This window comes from Cygnus atratus, chromosome Z (genome assembly GCF_013377495.2).
Source record: "Cygnus atratus isolate AKBS03 ecotype Queensland, Australia chromosome Z, CAtr_DNAZoo_HiC_assembly, whole genome shotgun sequence".
NCBI lineage: Eukaryota > Metazoa > Chordata > Aves > Anseriformes > Anatidae > Cygnus > Cygnus atratus.
The window spans coordinates 53,351,086-53,367,881 of record NC_066396.1 but is presented as its reverse complement, the minus strand read 5'-3'; the positions used below and the strand labels follow the sequence as shown (position 1 = coordinate 53,367,881).

At 44.8% G+C, this 16,796-nt stretch overlaps 1 protein-coding gene and 1 long non-coding RNA gene across 2 annotated transcripts in view; one reads left to right on the top strand and one right to left on the bottom strand.

Annotated features, from left to right (window-relative positions):
- The window catches only part of KCMF1 (potassium channel modulatory factor 1), a 53,813-nt gene extending 43,321 nt beyond the window's left edge, over window positions 1-10,492 (bottom strand). Inside the window, exon 1 of the mRNA XM_035564222.2 lies at window positions 10,016-10,492. Within this exon, the coding sequence (XP_035420115.1) occupies window positions 10,016-10,031 (16 nt within the window). The 5' untranslated portion in view covers window positions 10,032-10,492. The remainder of the gene's footprint in view (window positions 1-10,015) is intronic.
- A 128-nt stretch (window positions 10,493-10,620) lies between these two features.
- LOC118256866 (uncharacterized) lies at window positions 10,621-15,030 on the top strand. The gene is made up of 4 exons (XR_004781369.2): window positions 10,621-10,870; window positions 10,967-11,211; window positions 13,775-13,958; window positions 14,151-15,030. It is a non-coding gene; the product is annotated as an uncharacterized LOC118256866 (long non-coding RNA).
- Window positions 15,031-16,796: the final 1,766 nt, after the last annotated feature.

The following is a 16,796-nucleotide window of genomic DNA, read 5'->3' as shown; positions in this document are numbered from 1 at the left end:
GTCACAGCATCCCTTCTTTCTGCAGCCAACAGGGCAAATTAACTGTTCATCTTTAAATGTAAATTGACGATAACCAAGGCAGAAAAGTGTTAGAAAATGTATTTGACATAATCGTGTACCAAGACACTCCACATAGTTTTCACTCCGTCTTGTTAAATCTGTAAGGTATCTAATTAATATAAGTAACAAATGCAAGTCTATACAAAACAACAAATAATCCTGGTCGTTGTTTACAGCAGGAGTAACATACTCTTCCACCTGTATGGTCAGAGATCAAACCATGCTTGCTGGCATTCTCATCTTATGGGGGACAGGTATGAAATTAATTTCATGTGAGCAATCTTATGCACATCTAGGTTGGAAAAACAAGAATGTTACGTGCACAACATCAGAAGCAGTGCAGTCTCTACGGTTTACTTTTGCCAAGTTCAGTCGTCTTTCTTTGATGAGGGCATCCTGAATGTTCCTTCTCCATTTACTTCATTTCCACAGCCAGGTTTAGGGAGAAAGACTACTCTGGACATATGAAAAAACAATACTAACCATAATTCAGGTGCTAACGGACTCACATTTAGTTTTGGAATGTATGCTGACGAAGTCCAAAGAAACTCTGCAAATCACAGTGGTAAAGCCATGCTTGTGTAGTCGTGACCTACGTTCCACCATCATTACTCCTGGCAAAGCTGCTCTCGTCAACCCGATTTCACCAGTGAACTACAGGCTGCCTCTCACTACGTACATTTTCGACTTGCAGTGACAATCCACAACTCAGCTTGCAATTTTGCATACACATAATAACTGTGCACTTAAAACCATTTGTGTTACGCACATCTCCTCATTACCACCTATTTTAAAAGCACATGCAAATAGTTGCAATAACGCAAGCATTTGCTTTGTTGAAGTGAAAGTGATAGGACCCTAAGCACAGACAAGCCCTTGTGTCTAAACCCCAGATTTCTTCAGAGCTAATTTCATTCTAACTATCGTAAAAAAAAGAGTCCAACCAAGGAAGTTATTTATTCAGACTTCGGCAATTTCAAATTAAAGTGAACATTAATTTCTAAGCATGCAGCTAATACACAAAAAACCCTGTTAAGTAACGAAAAAAAAATACACTGCCATAGATTTGAACACTATTCCTTGTCAGAATTATTTGTATGGAAGCAAAGACAAGCTGACAATAACAGAAGTCATTACACGATTATAACCTAATAAATTCCTGACCCTGAAAATCTTGCACGATCTATTGCTGCTGGGGCAGGACACTTGAGGTAGGTATCCAGAGAATATCACAACTTCAACAGCTCACAGCACTGCTATCCAAACAGCCACATGCAGGACGCCTCCAAATAATCCTACTGCCATTCCAGGCATGTACCTGGATATTTGCTTCCAGGAGCTGACGTTGGGTTCCCGCTATATTATTAAGCATCTGAAGAACAACTCATTTGGTATGTGGAGTGCAGAACTGGTTTAAAATTACAACTCTGATATGAATATTGATATTCTAAAAGAACTTCGTCCCATCTGTCCAATTAATCCATGCTAATTTCCAGACCATTTGTACATAAAGACTTCACCTTACCCTTTCAATTTTGTATGGTAAATACAATCAAGAGAGCTGGCCAACAGCAACACCCCTCAGACAAGAGTACTGGCTGCTTTAGTATCAATCAGTTAACACAAGTGAGTCCATACATACCACCCACACTTGCAATCCACTGTTAATGAAAAGTTTTTAAACAACGGCCCTCCTCAACAAATACTGTAAGAATGGTTTGGTGTTACCTGACAAGGAAACACTTTTTTTTTTTTTTTTTTTTTACACTCCTGAAGCTGCCTCATCTCATCTGAAAACAACAAAACACGTTCATCTCTACAACAGCCAGAGAACCCACTGTCTAGAAACATTTTGGAAACAGTTATTTTCTTAACTAGACCAGGGTTAGTTGTGTTACCAAGAAATACTAGAGCTCTGTTTTTCAAAGAGGCTCACAGAGGCAGGCATTAAACTTCTGTTGCATTCAACCCCGACAGGGGCCTACAGCATCCACAGATCTTTGTGAAAATCGCCCTCTCTAGGAACAAAAGTAGGAGAGAGACAGCACAGCAAAGGGAAAAAAGAACAATGACAAAGAAATAAGAAGGTGACAGATAAAAGTTCAAAGCCAAAAGGAAGGAAAACAAAGAAGAGAATTCATCCTACCAGAGACAGCACCTCTTGTCAGTCAAGACAAGAAACATTGCCTCCCAAAAAGAATCTGGCACCAGGACATGGCAGAAGTGATGGGGGAAGACCAAATCTGACCTGAGGTAAGAAAGAAAATGGAGTTATGATCCAGATTTATATTTCTGAAACTTCAACTGTTACTTCATCCGTATCTTGCAGGATGTTTTTAAAAAATCTATGATTTTTTTTTTAACTGATGTCTTTATTCAGCTGCATTTTGTCAGTGATTACACTGGGATGCTTCAAATCAAATCTGGAGCAATACTTTGATAAAAATGTGAAATTCTATGTGAATACTGAATTAAAAACAAATCAGAGGGAAACCATGGAAGTAATAGCTGGAAACAGTGTATGCCACTGAAGTGTTAAAGTGAGTCAAGAGCTCGTAAGAATGGATTTGGACCTATAAACCTCACTGAAATCAAGTACAGAAACACTAATCCTCATTTTAGTAGAACCTCCTTGGTGCCTTCAGGAAAGGGAACTCTCTACCTGTTCCCGTGTCCAGGCTTCCTGTTTAATCATAATAAAGATTAAGAAGATTTACCCAGGTCTCCAGCTGCAAATGGGAGCAACTTTAAAAGCAAGTCTCCTAGAAGCTCCAAATAAAGCAATCAGGATGAAAAGAGTTAATACATTCATGAAACTCATTGCAGGGTGACAAATTGATAGTAAAAATGAGAATTCTGGTACTTAGCCAGATCATATACTAGGACTAAAAAAAAATTTATTTAAATATTTTAACATCAAAAAAATACAAGTTTCATGAAACAAATCCAACCTCCCCCTAACACCCAAACTACACTCTCAAAACATGTAACGTGTATTTTTCTCCAAGTACTTTGGAGGCTCCAGTGAGTTCTACCCATACTTAAAAATGAATTCCAACTGAGAACCCATGACTTCCAGTGCTAGAAACCAAGTGACCACCTGTATGCACCTTTGAAATATTATTCTGAGACCTATGGATTAAGAGAAATCACGAGTGACTGGAAAATTGTACTGAAGCTGAAGACATTTATATGATAATTCCCCACAACTTTAACTTGGGACAGACCTCACTCATCAACTTAGTAAATGTCAGTAACCTAAGACAAATAAAACTTTTTAAACTGCTCTAACCTGAAGCCCTGATTTACACACTATCAGCCAGTAAAGCTACTGAGCTTTTCTCTGTGCTCTGCACTGAATTCAAAAAAGACCTATTTCACAGTGTCAAAGTTTATTGTAATGTTGTGCAGGGATGAAGATGTGAATAACCACAAAGACCATAAAAACACAAGATGATAGGAATAAGTTCAAACCAGATGTTCAGGTGTTGCTTCAGGGAAAGGTAAAGGAACCAAATGGGACATCAGACTTGAGATATTCCACAGCCACATTTAAGTCTGAAATAGTCACAAGGCCCGATGCATGAAGCTTTAGCTGCTTAATCTGGATACTTGTTATCCAGACTCAAGAACCTTCACTAAAAAAAGTTCCACAATCTCTTTACGTACTATATGAAAAAGCACTTCTATTCAGTTTTCATCACCTTCTTGAATACATTAAATATCTCCTTCTCATATTAGGAAATAAGAATTACAGATTCTTACACAGAAAGGAGTCGAGTCATCTGAGGTAAACACCGTTGCAATTTCTATCCACGCAGTAATTCTTCCTCACACATGTCCCGAGTTGCTAACATTACTCTGAGTTCTCTGAACTCGGTATACCCAAGCCGCGTACTGCCTTACAATGCCATTTCTGTATGGGGGACTGACATTTCTGCCTCTAGTTAAGCTTGTAAATCTCTTCTCCATTACGACTTCATTTTCAGAACACAGCACTACCAAATCTGCCCATCTAGTCTAAATCTGGCAGAGGCAAGAACATGTCCTGCGTGGAGGATTTAGCCTCCTAAGTGATTCCAAGAACAAAAAACATGGAAACTCAAACCCTTGCTGGTATTAAAATACAGGCATCTTAGTACCAATCCGTGATCCAAATCCACAGGAGATGCAGTCTTACACAATTACATGTCTTCCTAGGAAAACAGCACCTCGCTCAGTGCACCAGGGCCAATGGTGTTCAGCGAACAACCAGATACCCGTTTTATCATCACTGGTCAGTCTGAGCCTTTATTTACCACACACTTTTAAAAATTTGCATCGACAATGGATTTTCTGATACAGAAGTGCTTACAGGGAAACGGCAGTAAGATTTCCATGTAGCATAAATATCAGCTAATTAACTTTCACAGCACTTCTAAGCCACTTTTTTCCCCCTTGAAACTGATGGAAGACAAGACAGATTAAAACCACAAACCTACCAAATCTACTTGCTCAATCTGGGATGCCAAAGGATCATTTTTTCAGAGCATTTCATTTTCTCAGGTCAGGAGTATTTTCAAAGCTGATCACAGTTACTACAACTGCAGCTGTAAAAGCTCAGATCCCCCGAAGCCCAAGTCGGGCCTTCCTAAAATAAGGAACAAACATCAAGCAGCCACCTCTGTATTCTCTCTTCAGTGATTTGCCTAGCCCTCCACGTGAGCTCTGCAGCGGAGGAAGGAGGTGGGGTTGATCCAACTTTCCACAACAAAACTCTGCTGTCACCACCTCAACCACCCTTCCTTTCGGCAGCACCCCTACCTGCTCGCTCCCCGTATGGTCCCAAACGGGGCCGTGCTCTGACACACGGCAGCCCCCCAGGCACCCCAACGGGGGCTGGGGTAGCATGGAGCAGATTATACACAGCTGTGTAATTGCACAATGCGGATACTCACAGAAGCCTGGATTAGAGCTGTCTGCAGCCAAATTCTGACATATCCCAGCTCCTGGGGGGCTCAGCGGAGCGCTCTTCTTCAAAGGTGCTGCTGTGTCCAGCAGCTTCTTAAACGTATTAACACTTTCTGTATTAGTCATTGCGCTTAACAAACATAAAAACGGAGTAACTGAAGTAACAACAACGACACAACTGTCGTTGAACAACTCTCTCTCAAATGGTATCAGCAGTGTAAATAGGCAAAGTACCTGAAAAACTACTTAAATAAAATCTTTTTATTTAAGATGGTGTCAATTTCGTTTGCCCAGTACTGCTCACAGAACTTGTGTCTCTCTCTGCACACTTCCCCGGAGCCCCTGCTAGTCACCATTAGCTCAAACAAGCATTTGTAACCAAGAGTTATTTAACCACTCTTCTCCCCACACGCACACCCAGTGATGCTAGACATATCAAAGTTCTACACCCGTTTTTCTGCTTAAGGTGTTGACCATCGACCTTTCAACACCAACCATTTAAATCTAAATTTTTTTTTGCTGTCTCCCAAAGAATGATCCATGACACTAATTCTTACTACAAGCCTGAGAGAAAAAGTGGTCTCTCTCTACACCTATTTTTGGAGGACCTTGTTCACATACGCTGCACGGACATCATCATAGTGGTTCACGTGCAAGATGCTTCATAAGCCATCATCTATAAACCTTTTTTGTTCTTAAATGAAAGTGTAGCTTCCTCAAAACCTGAAAATACTGTGGCTGTTAAATATCACTGAGATACCCAGCTCTTTTTTATTATTATTATTAAATGATGACTCAGTTTCTTGCTGAAAACAAACAATAGTTCAATAATAAAGCAAATTACTGTGATCCAGTATTTTGAATCACATTTGCAGCTGTTCAGGTTTAACATTAACATATTGTGTGTCCTAGACATACTCTTACTAGATAAATTATCACGCCAGTGCACATTCAGGTATTGTACCAAGTTCTAACTGGTCTCACAGATACATTTCTTCATTATTAAATGCAATACTCCACCAACGCAGCGCCTAGAGTACTTTATATGAAAATTGTGCAGTTCCATTACCTGAATTAAGAGTTTTGCATGCAAAAGTACATTAATTTTGCATTTGGTGGCAACTGTGTAACGGACACTACATGAAATATTCAAAGTTGTATATCAGCTGCTACACGTTATTTGGCTTGACAGAAATTTGTAGTTTCACTCTACAGCTCAAGTACGATACACATATGGTATAATTTGGAGGATCGGGTGTTACTCTAGTTTTCAAAACCTTTATTATGGATAACATTTTATTTATGTTTTTTATCCTGACCATACAGAAAATGTCATTGGCCCAGACTCCCAATCTTTCCACGGTACAGCTAAAAGACTGGAGCTAATGCTGCCCTGACATTAACCATTCTCAAATGGTTGGCACATGTAGTTCTGGAGACTTCCAGGATGCATTTATTTACCCTCCCATTACAAATAAAGAACTGACTTAAGGATCGTACCTTATTACCATCCACTTGTAACTTTTCTTCACTTGGAACTGAGATTACTTGCCTTGCAAAGCTCTGCTGATTCGTAAGAAGTGCTGACAAACGGGCACCAGTAAAAAAAAATAAACAAAAACACACACACAAAAGAAAACACACTACAAGCCACTTGTACTGCTACTAGCTTTTTGAAGCTTAAAGAATACATCCCTAAATGCAAATAAGAAACAAACTATGGAAGAGGGTCGGGGAGGAGGGGTACAGCGTGTGCAGGAGAGAGAATCGAGTGTTGCCGGGAGCCCTCTGGAACTGCTGGGACAGGAAAACAGAATCCAGCCCCTTGTACGACCAGTAATGCTGCAGCAACCCAGTTTTACAAAAGATGTGCAAAAGAGGTCTTCTAATGATACTTATAGAAGTTATAGTTCTGTTTTATGCTGTTCTGTGTTCTGTGCACTGTTGTACAAAACAGTCATTACTCGACGCACAGCCGTAGAAAGAAGATTTACAATATGCAAAATACCTTCTGCTATACTTTCCAGAATATAAAAATTCACCTGTCTGTTCCTTGTAGGCTGCCAAGAATTGCACCACCACTTACTCCTAAACATAGGGACCAACCCAGAGAAACACGGTGGATCACTCTGTAAAGGGAATGACAAGAAAACCAGGAGCAGGGGGTGACCTCACCTTGTGTTCTACCAAACCAAAGGCAGGGAATAACCAGTTTCCTAACACCAAGTCATAGAACAGGGATGGTTTTAAAAAATTAGAAATAAGTAGTATTAGCAAAAGGTGGATAAACGCTAACAACTACTCTTGACAGTATTACCACAAAGCCTCTGAAACACAGAATGAACATTTCAAGAAAGAGGAACAACAGATCATGTTATACTTGTGCCTATTTTCCTGAAGTAGGGAGAAACGTGAGCCCAGAGCTCACCTGTGAGAAGCAAACACTGTGGAAAGGGAGACTGCAGTTCCATTTTTTCTAAAGGGTACAAAAACAGTTAAAAAAGATGCAAGAAAACCTTGCACTTTTGTAAGTAAACGTGCAGTTTTTGTAAAAACTGCATTTTTATAGACAATTACACCAAAGAAGACAGTCAAGGAATCCTAATGGAGTGTCAGCTTAAATCTCCATCTGATGCTTTTATGGCCTATTTAGGGTCCCAAGACTTTGGAATACCAACTTCTCTAGCATTTACCCTACCAGAGACATCCCTTCCCATCATGCAACTGGTACAGCGTTCCAGATTCTGTCAGGAGCAATCAATAAACCTTGTTTGTAACTCAGAGGAGGGGTCATTTTAAAGGGAACACACAGAAAAGTTGTCACTTATAAAAACTTGCTTTTCTCCCTTGCACCATATTCTACCAAGACACATCCTCCCGACTAAGTCGCGTTGGATCAAAATTGTCAGCTGTGAATGACATTATACAGACCTGCAGCAAGAAGTACTTTTTTGTGAATATTTCACTTCTAATGATTTCTGTATACGTAACAAAATCAAGTTTCTAAGCCTCTTTTCCAGAAAGTTGGAAAAGCATGCCTCCTACATTAAGAGGAATTATTCTAACCCCGTAAGTAAAGTTGACTAAAACAAAAGATCTGAAACATGAAGGAAAAGGAGAAGCAGTGAGAAATTAAGCTAGATTTTTATAAAAATCTATCACAAAGATGCAGCAATACATGTCCTTTTTAATTTCATGGTTTCAGTCATGCACGTGCACACACACACACACACGCACACTCAAAGAGTCTACATCCACAATGTGAAATTACCAGAACTCACGCTCCCCAACTACTTCACTTACAAGGAAAGAAAATTATTTCAGTTTTTCAAAGTAATCACAGCTAGAAAGAACAAACACTGAAGAATCTGGTTCAGAAAGAAAATACTAAGCTTGGTTTTGTTAAAAATCACTCCTCCTAAATACCAACAAAGCCAGTATCCAAGCACAGGGATATAACTATCACTGCTACAAACAAAAATTGCTGCCCACTAGGGAAATTTATGATATTGCCTCCATCAGAAATGTACTTGGAAGGAAACCCCTTACTTTCAGATTTTCCCTGCCTTAACAGAAAGGCTGGTCAGGACTTTCCAACTTTCTATATTTCTAACTTATTTTATCAGGACTTTTTAAAAAAGACACTAAAATACCACAGCAAATACCACAAACTTCAAAAAAACAATGCCCATGCACTTATCTCTGAAAAGCATGAAAACAACACACGATATTGCTTCCATAATTTTTACCTGTTCAGTCTAGAAAAGTTTGCATCCTACTACTGTACTTTGTAGAGTATCGTTGCTACAAACATTATAGACAGACTTACAGAGCTCATCATCACACAACGTCACTAACGAAAACTCTGTGATCAACCCTCATTACACTCATTATTTTTCAGCAACTGCATCTTTAGTCATGAACAAATCCAGCATCTTCATCTCTGCCCTCTTGGGAAAAGAGGTATTCCATAAGGAAAGGAGGTGGGTGGGAGAGAGAAAAGTGAGAGCTGGTTTGGTACCCATACTAAATTTTAACTTCACCAAATAAAAGATGGCTTGTGGATTCTGGCAAGACAATTGTTTGATAAACAAGCGTGCTTACTCGCGTGAAGAAGAAGCCTGCAAGCTATGTGCAGGCCGTACACCGAAAATCTCCTACGCGCTGTTGTCCAGCAGCGAGCCACCAGCTAGAGGCCAGCCACACTACCCACCAACACCGAATTCTCCTGTAGCGTTTCTGCCAAAACATTCCAAGACTGGGTAAAACAGCCGAACGAGATAAGGGAGAAAATGGAGACAGGTGCTGGGCTAAGTTCCTAACATGGCAGAAAGTTGTATTTTTCAGGTGACCGGCCGCGGCTTCGCGGCGTGTTTCCACACTACGCTCGAAGCGCCTTACCTGCTGCGAGAAACGCTGGGGAAAATAAAAATAAATAAATAAATAAATAAAAGAAACGCAGGGGTTTTTCTCCTGATACCACAAAACTGTCCTCTTTCTGCTCGAGTCCCCCTGTTGGCTTTCGGTCCTCCCCACCCATCCCCTTTCCCCCCCAGCTCCCCCGCAGCACCCGGCAGCACGGCGGCCTCCCTCCGGCCGCCACCGCCGCGGGCACCACCGGGCGGCCCCGGGGCTGCTCCCCGGCCGCACCGCCCCTCTCTCTCCCTCTCCCCCCCGGACACGTCGGCACCGCGGGCCGGGCCGGGCCGGGCCGTGCCGTGCCGAGCCCCCGGCGGGCCCGCAGGAGCGGCGGGGCCCCGGTCAGGCCGCGCGGGGCCCGCTCCCTGCCGGCGGCCGCCTGCCGCCCCCCCCCCGCCGCCCATGACACTGCAGAGCGCGGCCGGGCCGCCGCCCTCCGCCGCCGCCGGGGCCTCTCTTCCGCCGCCGCCGGCTCCGCGGGCCCCCTCCCGGCGGCGGTGGCGGCGGCGGCGCCATGATGGTCCGCCCGGCGGGGCGCAGCGCCAGGCCGGGCCCCGGGCCCCGCCGCCCCCGCCGCGCCGCTCACCTTCATGTCGGGACATCCTAGTCCGGAGGCGGCGGCCCAGGCCCGTCCCGGGGCTCCCGCGGGCTGCTCGGGCGCCGCTGCGGCCTGGCCACCCCCCGCCGAAGCCGCCGCCGCCGCTGCCGCCGCACGCACGGAGCCCCGGTGCGAGAGGAGAGGGGCCGGGGGCAGGGCCGAAAGGGGGCCAAAATATGAGAGGCGGCGAGCAGCCGGCCTCCTCCTCCTCCTCCTCCTCCTCTTCCTCCCTCCCTCGCTCGCCCTGCGGGGGGCGGATCCGGCGGCGGCGGCGGCTTCCCGGGCGCCGTGACACGGTGACTCCGGGCCCCGCCGGCCCCTGGCGCCGCCTCCCTCCGTCCCTCCTTCCCTTCCCTTCCCGTCCCTTCCCTTCCTTTCCTTTCCCTTCCCTTCCCTCCCGCTCCGCCCGCTGCCGCAGCAACGGCGGCGGCGGGGCTGCCGGAGCGCCGCCGGCCCCTTCCTCTCCTGCTCCGGGAGGAAGAGGAAATGCAGGCTCCAGCGGGGCGCTCGGCGCCGCCCAGGCCCTCCCGGCGCGGATCACGGGGGATAAAAAGGGGGAAAAAAAGGGGGAAAAAAAAAAAAAAAAAAGGGTCCTGCCGGGACGGGACGGGACACGGGGAGCCCGGCCCGCGGGCGGTGAGGGCTCGGGGCCCGGCGGTGGAGGGGCCTGGCGTCTGAGGGGTTCGGTGCGGCCCCGGGGGTGAAGCTGCCAGACCCAGCCTGGCTTGGGGAAGAGCATCCATCGGCTTTTTCTTAAAAGAAATATTAAAAAAGGGAGAACCGAGACCACCACATGTGCTCCAAGTCGCTTATTGTTGCGCATTCTGGACGTTTTGTGGAATGGTTTGTTGTGGAATGTGTGGCAGGCACTGCATCCTTCTCTTCCCCGTTATTATTATTATTATATTTTATTTTATTTTCATCTTCTCTCTTTCTCAGGCCAGCAGAGTATTCCAGTATTCCTGCCAGAAGCGTCCTCCCGTCACTCTCCAGCCCAGCGAAGGACACAGAGGCCCCACGTGCCGTCCGTCACCAAAGTCCGGACAAGGCTCAGTTTCTCTGCACAGAGAGAACTTTCTGTCCCGTCACACTTGCTTTCTGTCCTGCCGTGAAAGCAGTCGGTCTTCAAACGAGTAAAAACTCGTGACGTGGCTGTGCTCCTTCCTGGTTCAGATGTACATTGGGTATATCAAGTATCCTGCTGCCATGCTGCCTGTCTCACCGATTTCCTGTTCTTCCCCCAAATTTCTTTCTGAACAGCACAGTCTCTCCTTCTCAATCCATGCTACTTCCACCTGCTTTCATTTTACTCTGCATTTTCATCTCCTACCCTGCTCCTAACCCCACTCCGTCTTTTAACTCTACAACCCCAACACCTCCATATTTTTCACTATCTTCCCTTCTTCCTGCTAAAGGCTTTAAGTTCAGTTCCCTCTTTGCTCTCTCCTCCCCAGTCACCGTTCCATGAATAAATTTACAGTCTACCCCCAGTTTCCCTGCTGCACCCCACGTCATGCCACAGCCCCTGTGCACCTGCCCTGATCCTGCAATCCCTGTACATTCATGGTGGTGAAGTACCTCTGTAGTCTGTTTTGAAGGCCAGGAGGGCCTACAATCCAGAAAGCCAAGCACCGAGCTGCAAAGAAAGGCTGAAGCGAACAGTAAGAGCTGAAAGGAGAAAATGCCAGCCTCATTCCCTGCACCACCCCCATGCCAATTGTGTGATGCCTCCACTTCTCCCCCTGACGTGTTTGTACACACTTCTCCCCCTGTATTCTGCCTACTTGCTTCACTTCCATTACTCCCTTGCCTAAGTGCAGCTTGATAACCACTGTGCCTACTGAGAGTGTAACCCAGATCCATCCTGCCTGAAAAGATGTGGGCGTCTTCATGAGAAGCGAACAATACCTTTGTATGGAGAAACTGAGTGACATTTTGGCTGAAGAGAGCCAATGGCTTCACAGCTTCTGCAAGCAGGGCAAGAGTCAGCGGCCTTGCAAAGTTTGCAAGAAACACTGCAGATGAAACAAAGCTAACAAGAAATCTGCAAATGTCATAGTACTCCCTACAAAAGAGTGAAAGGGGCACGTGCAAGGCAGTGCAGGGGCGAAGCTGTCCCTGTCTGTACACCTTTTCACAGCAGCAGTGCACAGAGTGGGGCAATGGGTCACGTGTCCCACTACTGTATTTTAGCACCAGCATTTTTAGATGCAAGCAGCAATTGTCTCACCATGGTGCAAAATGCAGACCATCAGCTGCTCTTAGCTGATGCTACCCTTCAGTTTCTAGAAGAGCTCTGGAGCAAGTTGTCATGCAAGATGCTAACTCTGCTGGCTGGCAATATCTTGTCCCCTTGCCTCACCCTGAGCACTATGCTGCTGTTTTGACCCATGTTCAGCTTTATCCTTGTACTGGTAGACTCACCTTCAAGATGAGGAGCTCCTTTCCACGCATCTGGTAAAACACAAACTGCAAATAAGGCTTTTTGGAGCACCCAGAAGATTTGGACTCAGTTCTTGGTCTTGCAAGACCTTGGGCTACTCACCTCATCTCTCCACACTTCAGTTACAAATTGGCTTAATAACCCTTCCTGCCCCTGTTAAGCATTATTCACATGAAAGTCCCCTGAATGCACATGTTAGTCCTACACATGTTGGGGAGCTCCCCAGCAAAAAACTTCTCTGAAACAATCCTGGAGCCTGTGGCAGACAAGCAGAATTATTTATTCTATATAACAGTAATTATATACTGCTTTCTTGCCTTAATGCCAGTATCTATTCTAAATGAGGCAGGATGGGTAAAAGCCTTGACACTCTTGGAATCACATTATAATATGCTAGCATGTGCAACAGTACTTAAAAAATGTACCTGCTTATATCCTTCGGAGGGGATTTTGCTGATTATCTCCCCTTCAAAAGTAGCAAATATGGTAAAGGTTAAGGCACCCATGCTTCCATGGATGAGCATGCGACAACTCCAGCCGGGTAAGGACAGAGGCGCCTATCAGACAATCTGAAGGTCCTTTACAAGGTCACGGCCACCAGTCAAAAATATTCTTATCACCTCTGCATTAACTTGGTAGTTAACAACCTATACTGCCCTTGTTTTGAGCAGCATTTTTCTTCAAATCCGTGCATTGTTACTCCACAGGTAGAGTAAGAAAGAGAGATTTTATTGAGGTTTACAAAGTTCTCATGGAGATGGATCCCTGTGTCCCTGAGGGAAGAACCTGCCATAATCAGGTTTCTCATTCTTTCTCTCCCATGTGGCAGAATAATCTATAGGTGAGGCTCGGTGTAGGGCTGCAAGGAAAAAAATGTCGACATGAGCGTTTTCCTTTTGGGTAAATGCAAGCTGAGAAATGAAAATTTACTTACCCAAGGTCACTCAAGGTCAGAGGCAGGCAAGGGATTAGAGACCCAGATCTCATAACTAATTAGGCCACTGTATAAGCCACAGTGAGAACAAGGAAGAAAAAACATAACTTTTCCCAACATGATACCGTAATACGACAAAATTTGTACCTGAAAGCAGCAGAACCCTGTGAAATAGGGAGGAGATGCTTGTGTAGCCGCGTGCGTTTCCTCTCCCTGCCACTGCAGGAGAGCTCAGTACCTGGAGAGGAGCAGGACAAGTGCAGATAATGAACTGAGTTCAGTCATCCTAGAGGTGACGTAAGTGGTAAAACTGTTAGGTTAGGAGCCGCTTGGTCCATTAATATACGTGAAATCTTTCACCCCTTTGCAGGCTACTTGAAGTGATGGTTTTGCTCGTATCAGTGCTATTCCCACCAGACTACAGCCACTTGAATATGTGGTCTCCTCAACACTTTGCTTGGGCTTATCAGCGAGGCTGAGCATCCTACTGCATGAAACACTGAATCCTCGTTGTCTTCATTAATCTGCTCGATGATTCTGCTTCACATCTGGAGGTAAGATACGCTGCCATCAGAGCAGTCTATAACTTACATAAATCAGTTGGCTGGATGAGTCCAGTCATCGTAAGACAAATATGACACTGTGACTGCTCACACACTCAAATGAACCTTATACACAGGTGCACATCAGGGTCTCCCACTACACTTTCCCTTCTAACTGCTGCTGTTATGCCTCCTCTCGCTCAGCCATCGTTCGATGTGACGCAGAGCTGCTTACTGGCTGTGTTCAGCAAGCTCTGTGAGGAAAGCTTTTAAACCGAAACAGAGGAAAGCAGCCTTGCTATTTTCTGATTTATAAGGAAAAACCTGAAAGAAGCTTGCCTACCGAACTTACTCTGTTTTGTTTTGGATCCTGTGCCAAGGACAGCTGTTCTGCCATCATAACGGACCAGAAGACACAACGATTCTGCGATTCCTGTGGATGGATGCTAGACAGGACATGGTATTTCCACATAAATACTGCTTGTAAACGTAATCCTCTTTCCTTCCAAATACCCAGGCCTACTGATGGTGTCGTGCAGTCCAGCCTGAAGCACCCAAAGCACTGAGTATCAGCACAAACAAACTTGGAGTCACCAGGAAAATCAGATGGCTTTGCTTGTTGGTGTCCTTTGGAGTACAAGCATCCCACTGAAAGAGATATCCCACTGGGCTTGATGTGTCACCAGGGACATCCCTCCTCTGGGGAGTTTATTGGGTGTTGGGGCTAAACTGAACTGAGCACAACCACATGTGCCATATGATGCTCATCACCAGTTTAAACTTCTATTAGAAATCCTCTTTTTTGGAGGTTGGACACTGCTGGGATGCGCAGTGTCATCTGGTGGCACCCCTGTGTTTGCATACACGTACCCTGATACCACTGCCTTCTCCCCAGCCCGTCTGTAACAGATGTTGCATGCTCCCAAAACCTCTTTGGAAGCCAGACAGATGTCATGGGGAATTTAAGCTGATCAGCACTCGCACACAGTCAGACATAAGCAAGCAGGCATTGCACAGAGTGCTAGAACTGTGTTGCTCTTTTCCTTACACCAGCAAATGTACCCAGGCTTCAGGAAAAAAAAAAAAAAAAGAAATAAAAAAACAAACAAACAAACGGGAACTCTTTTGCTGTTCTCCTCACTGTTCCAGAACGTTCTAATTTGGAGTCACTTTTCAGAGGTTATTCCAGATCTGTCCTTCACTACCGAGAGTTTTCTTCCTTTCTTCAGTTTCTGATGCTGGTTAAGACACCAGGTGTCGATACAAAGGTTACAGTGCCCCTGCTACCTCTTTTTCTTCTGCTTTTCTGGCCAATGCTTCATGAAGAGTTTGAGCCAAAGCAAACACTGAAAATTCATCAAGTCATTCTGTCCTCTTACAGAAATATTTCTCACTGATTGCATACCAGCACCAGTGCCTTGTCATGGCATGGTTCCAGCAGGCATACTGTTCTTACAGGACTTGAAGTCGCACGGTATGAAGAAATAGAAACAGCTCTCAAAAATTCTCCGAATTCCATCTCCGCTCCCTGTCCGAAGAAGACAAAGAAAAAAAATAATTTATCATTTCTAAGAGTTATAATGACTGTTCCTTTGGAGGTTACCACTGAACCGACCAGTATTCGTCTACTTGATAACCACATATGTTGCTGTTTTGACTCCATTCCATGGGAATGAATCAGAAGCAGAGAATCTCAAGCGCTGTTCCAGCAAGGAGGAGATACCCGGGTGTATCCTGTTTACTTACAAAGCCCTGTTTCAATGAGCAGGAGGAAGCAAATAAAACAATATCTGCTCATCATTACAAACAGTTCTTCCTCTCATTCTCAGCTATATTGTATGCACATGTTTCTCAGAGCCTTGCTACAACACTGCTGCTGGCTGTGAGCTCGGCTTTTGTGGCTCTCTGATCTTCTTCTCACCGTTTCTTCCCTGCTGTCCCCCACCTCTTTCAAAATGACATCCACTCTTCGGCGGGTTCCCTGGGAGTTCAAAGCACTGAGTGGCCCTATCTGGCCTTTTTGGGTCATGCTCTGTGCCTGTTCTTGTGGTTGGATGCCGTTTGATACCAGAGACAAGCTGCTCCTTGCAAAGGATAGCGCTTAATCTCAGATCTATGTTTCTTTTCAGTAAAATTTAAGCCAACTGCTACCTTATGCAGTGCACTGAATTTGCTGGGGCAGGGGGTGTTCTGAGTATGCCAGGGGGTTTCAAACATGGAAAAACATATTGTTCCTGCTGGAAAGAGCCCATACTATAAGGTGATATCAGAAAGCTGGCAGCATGGGGTATAAAACCCAGGGTAAGAGGGTCATGTCCTGGCCATGGATACGGTATAGCGATCCTGCAACACAAGGGGCTATATCTCATCTTTCCCTTCCTCATCTCTCCCTATAAATTTTAGCCTGAATACCTCAGTCATGTGCAGGGCCATCAATGTATTAGCAATTAGAAATAGAAATGAGAAAGTCAATACAGCCTGACCTGGAGGGAAAGCACTGCTCTTACTGCAAATGCACAGAACTGCTGGGTGTGCTAGGCAGCTTTGTCTGGCTCTGCAGCAGGCGCCTCTGCTGAAACCATTTGCTGTAATATTTTTAGCTGTTATTAGTGATGCATGAGTAGTAATTTCAGATTGCCCCAGACCCAATCATCCCTCATCTTCTTCTTTCTTCTGCAAGGACACAAGAGAAAATTTCAGCAGAGGGACTTAGGTGTGCCTGGGAGACCACTAATGACAATTAGAACTCACACACTTTTGGGGGTTTTGTCCAGACATCTCCTTCTAATAAAAATTGAGGTCTTACCTAAAACGAATCTCTCTCATTCAATTGCACTCTCAATATCAGAA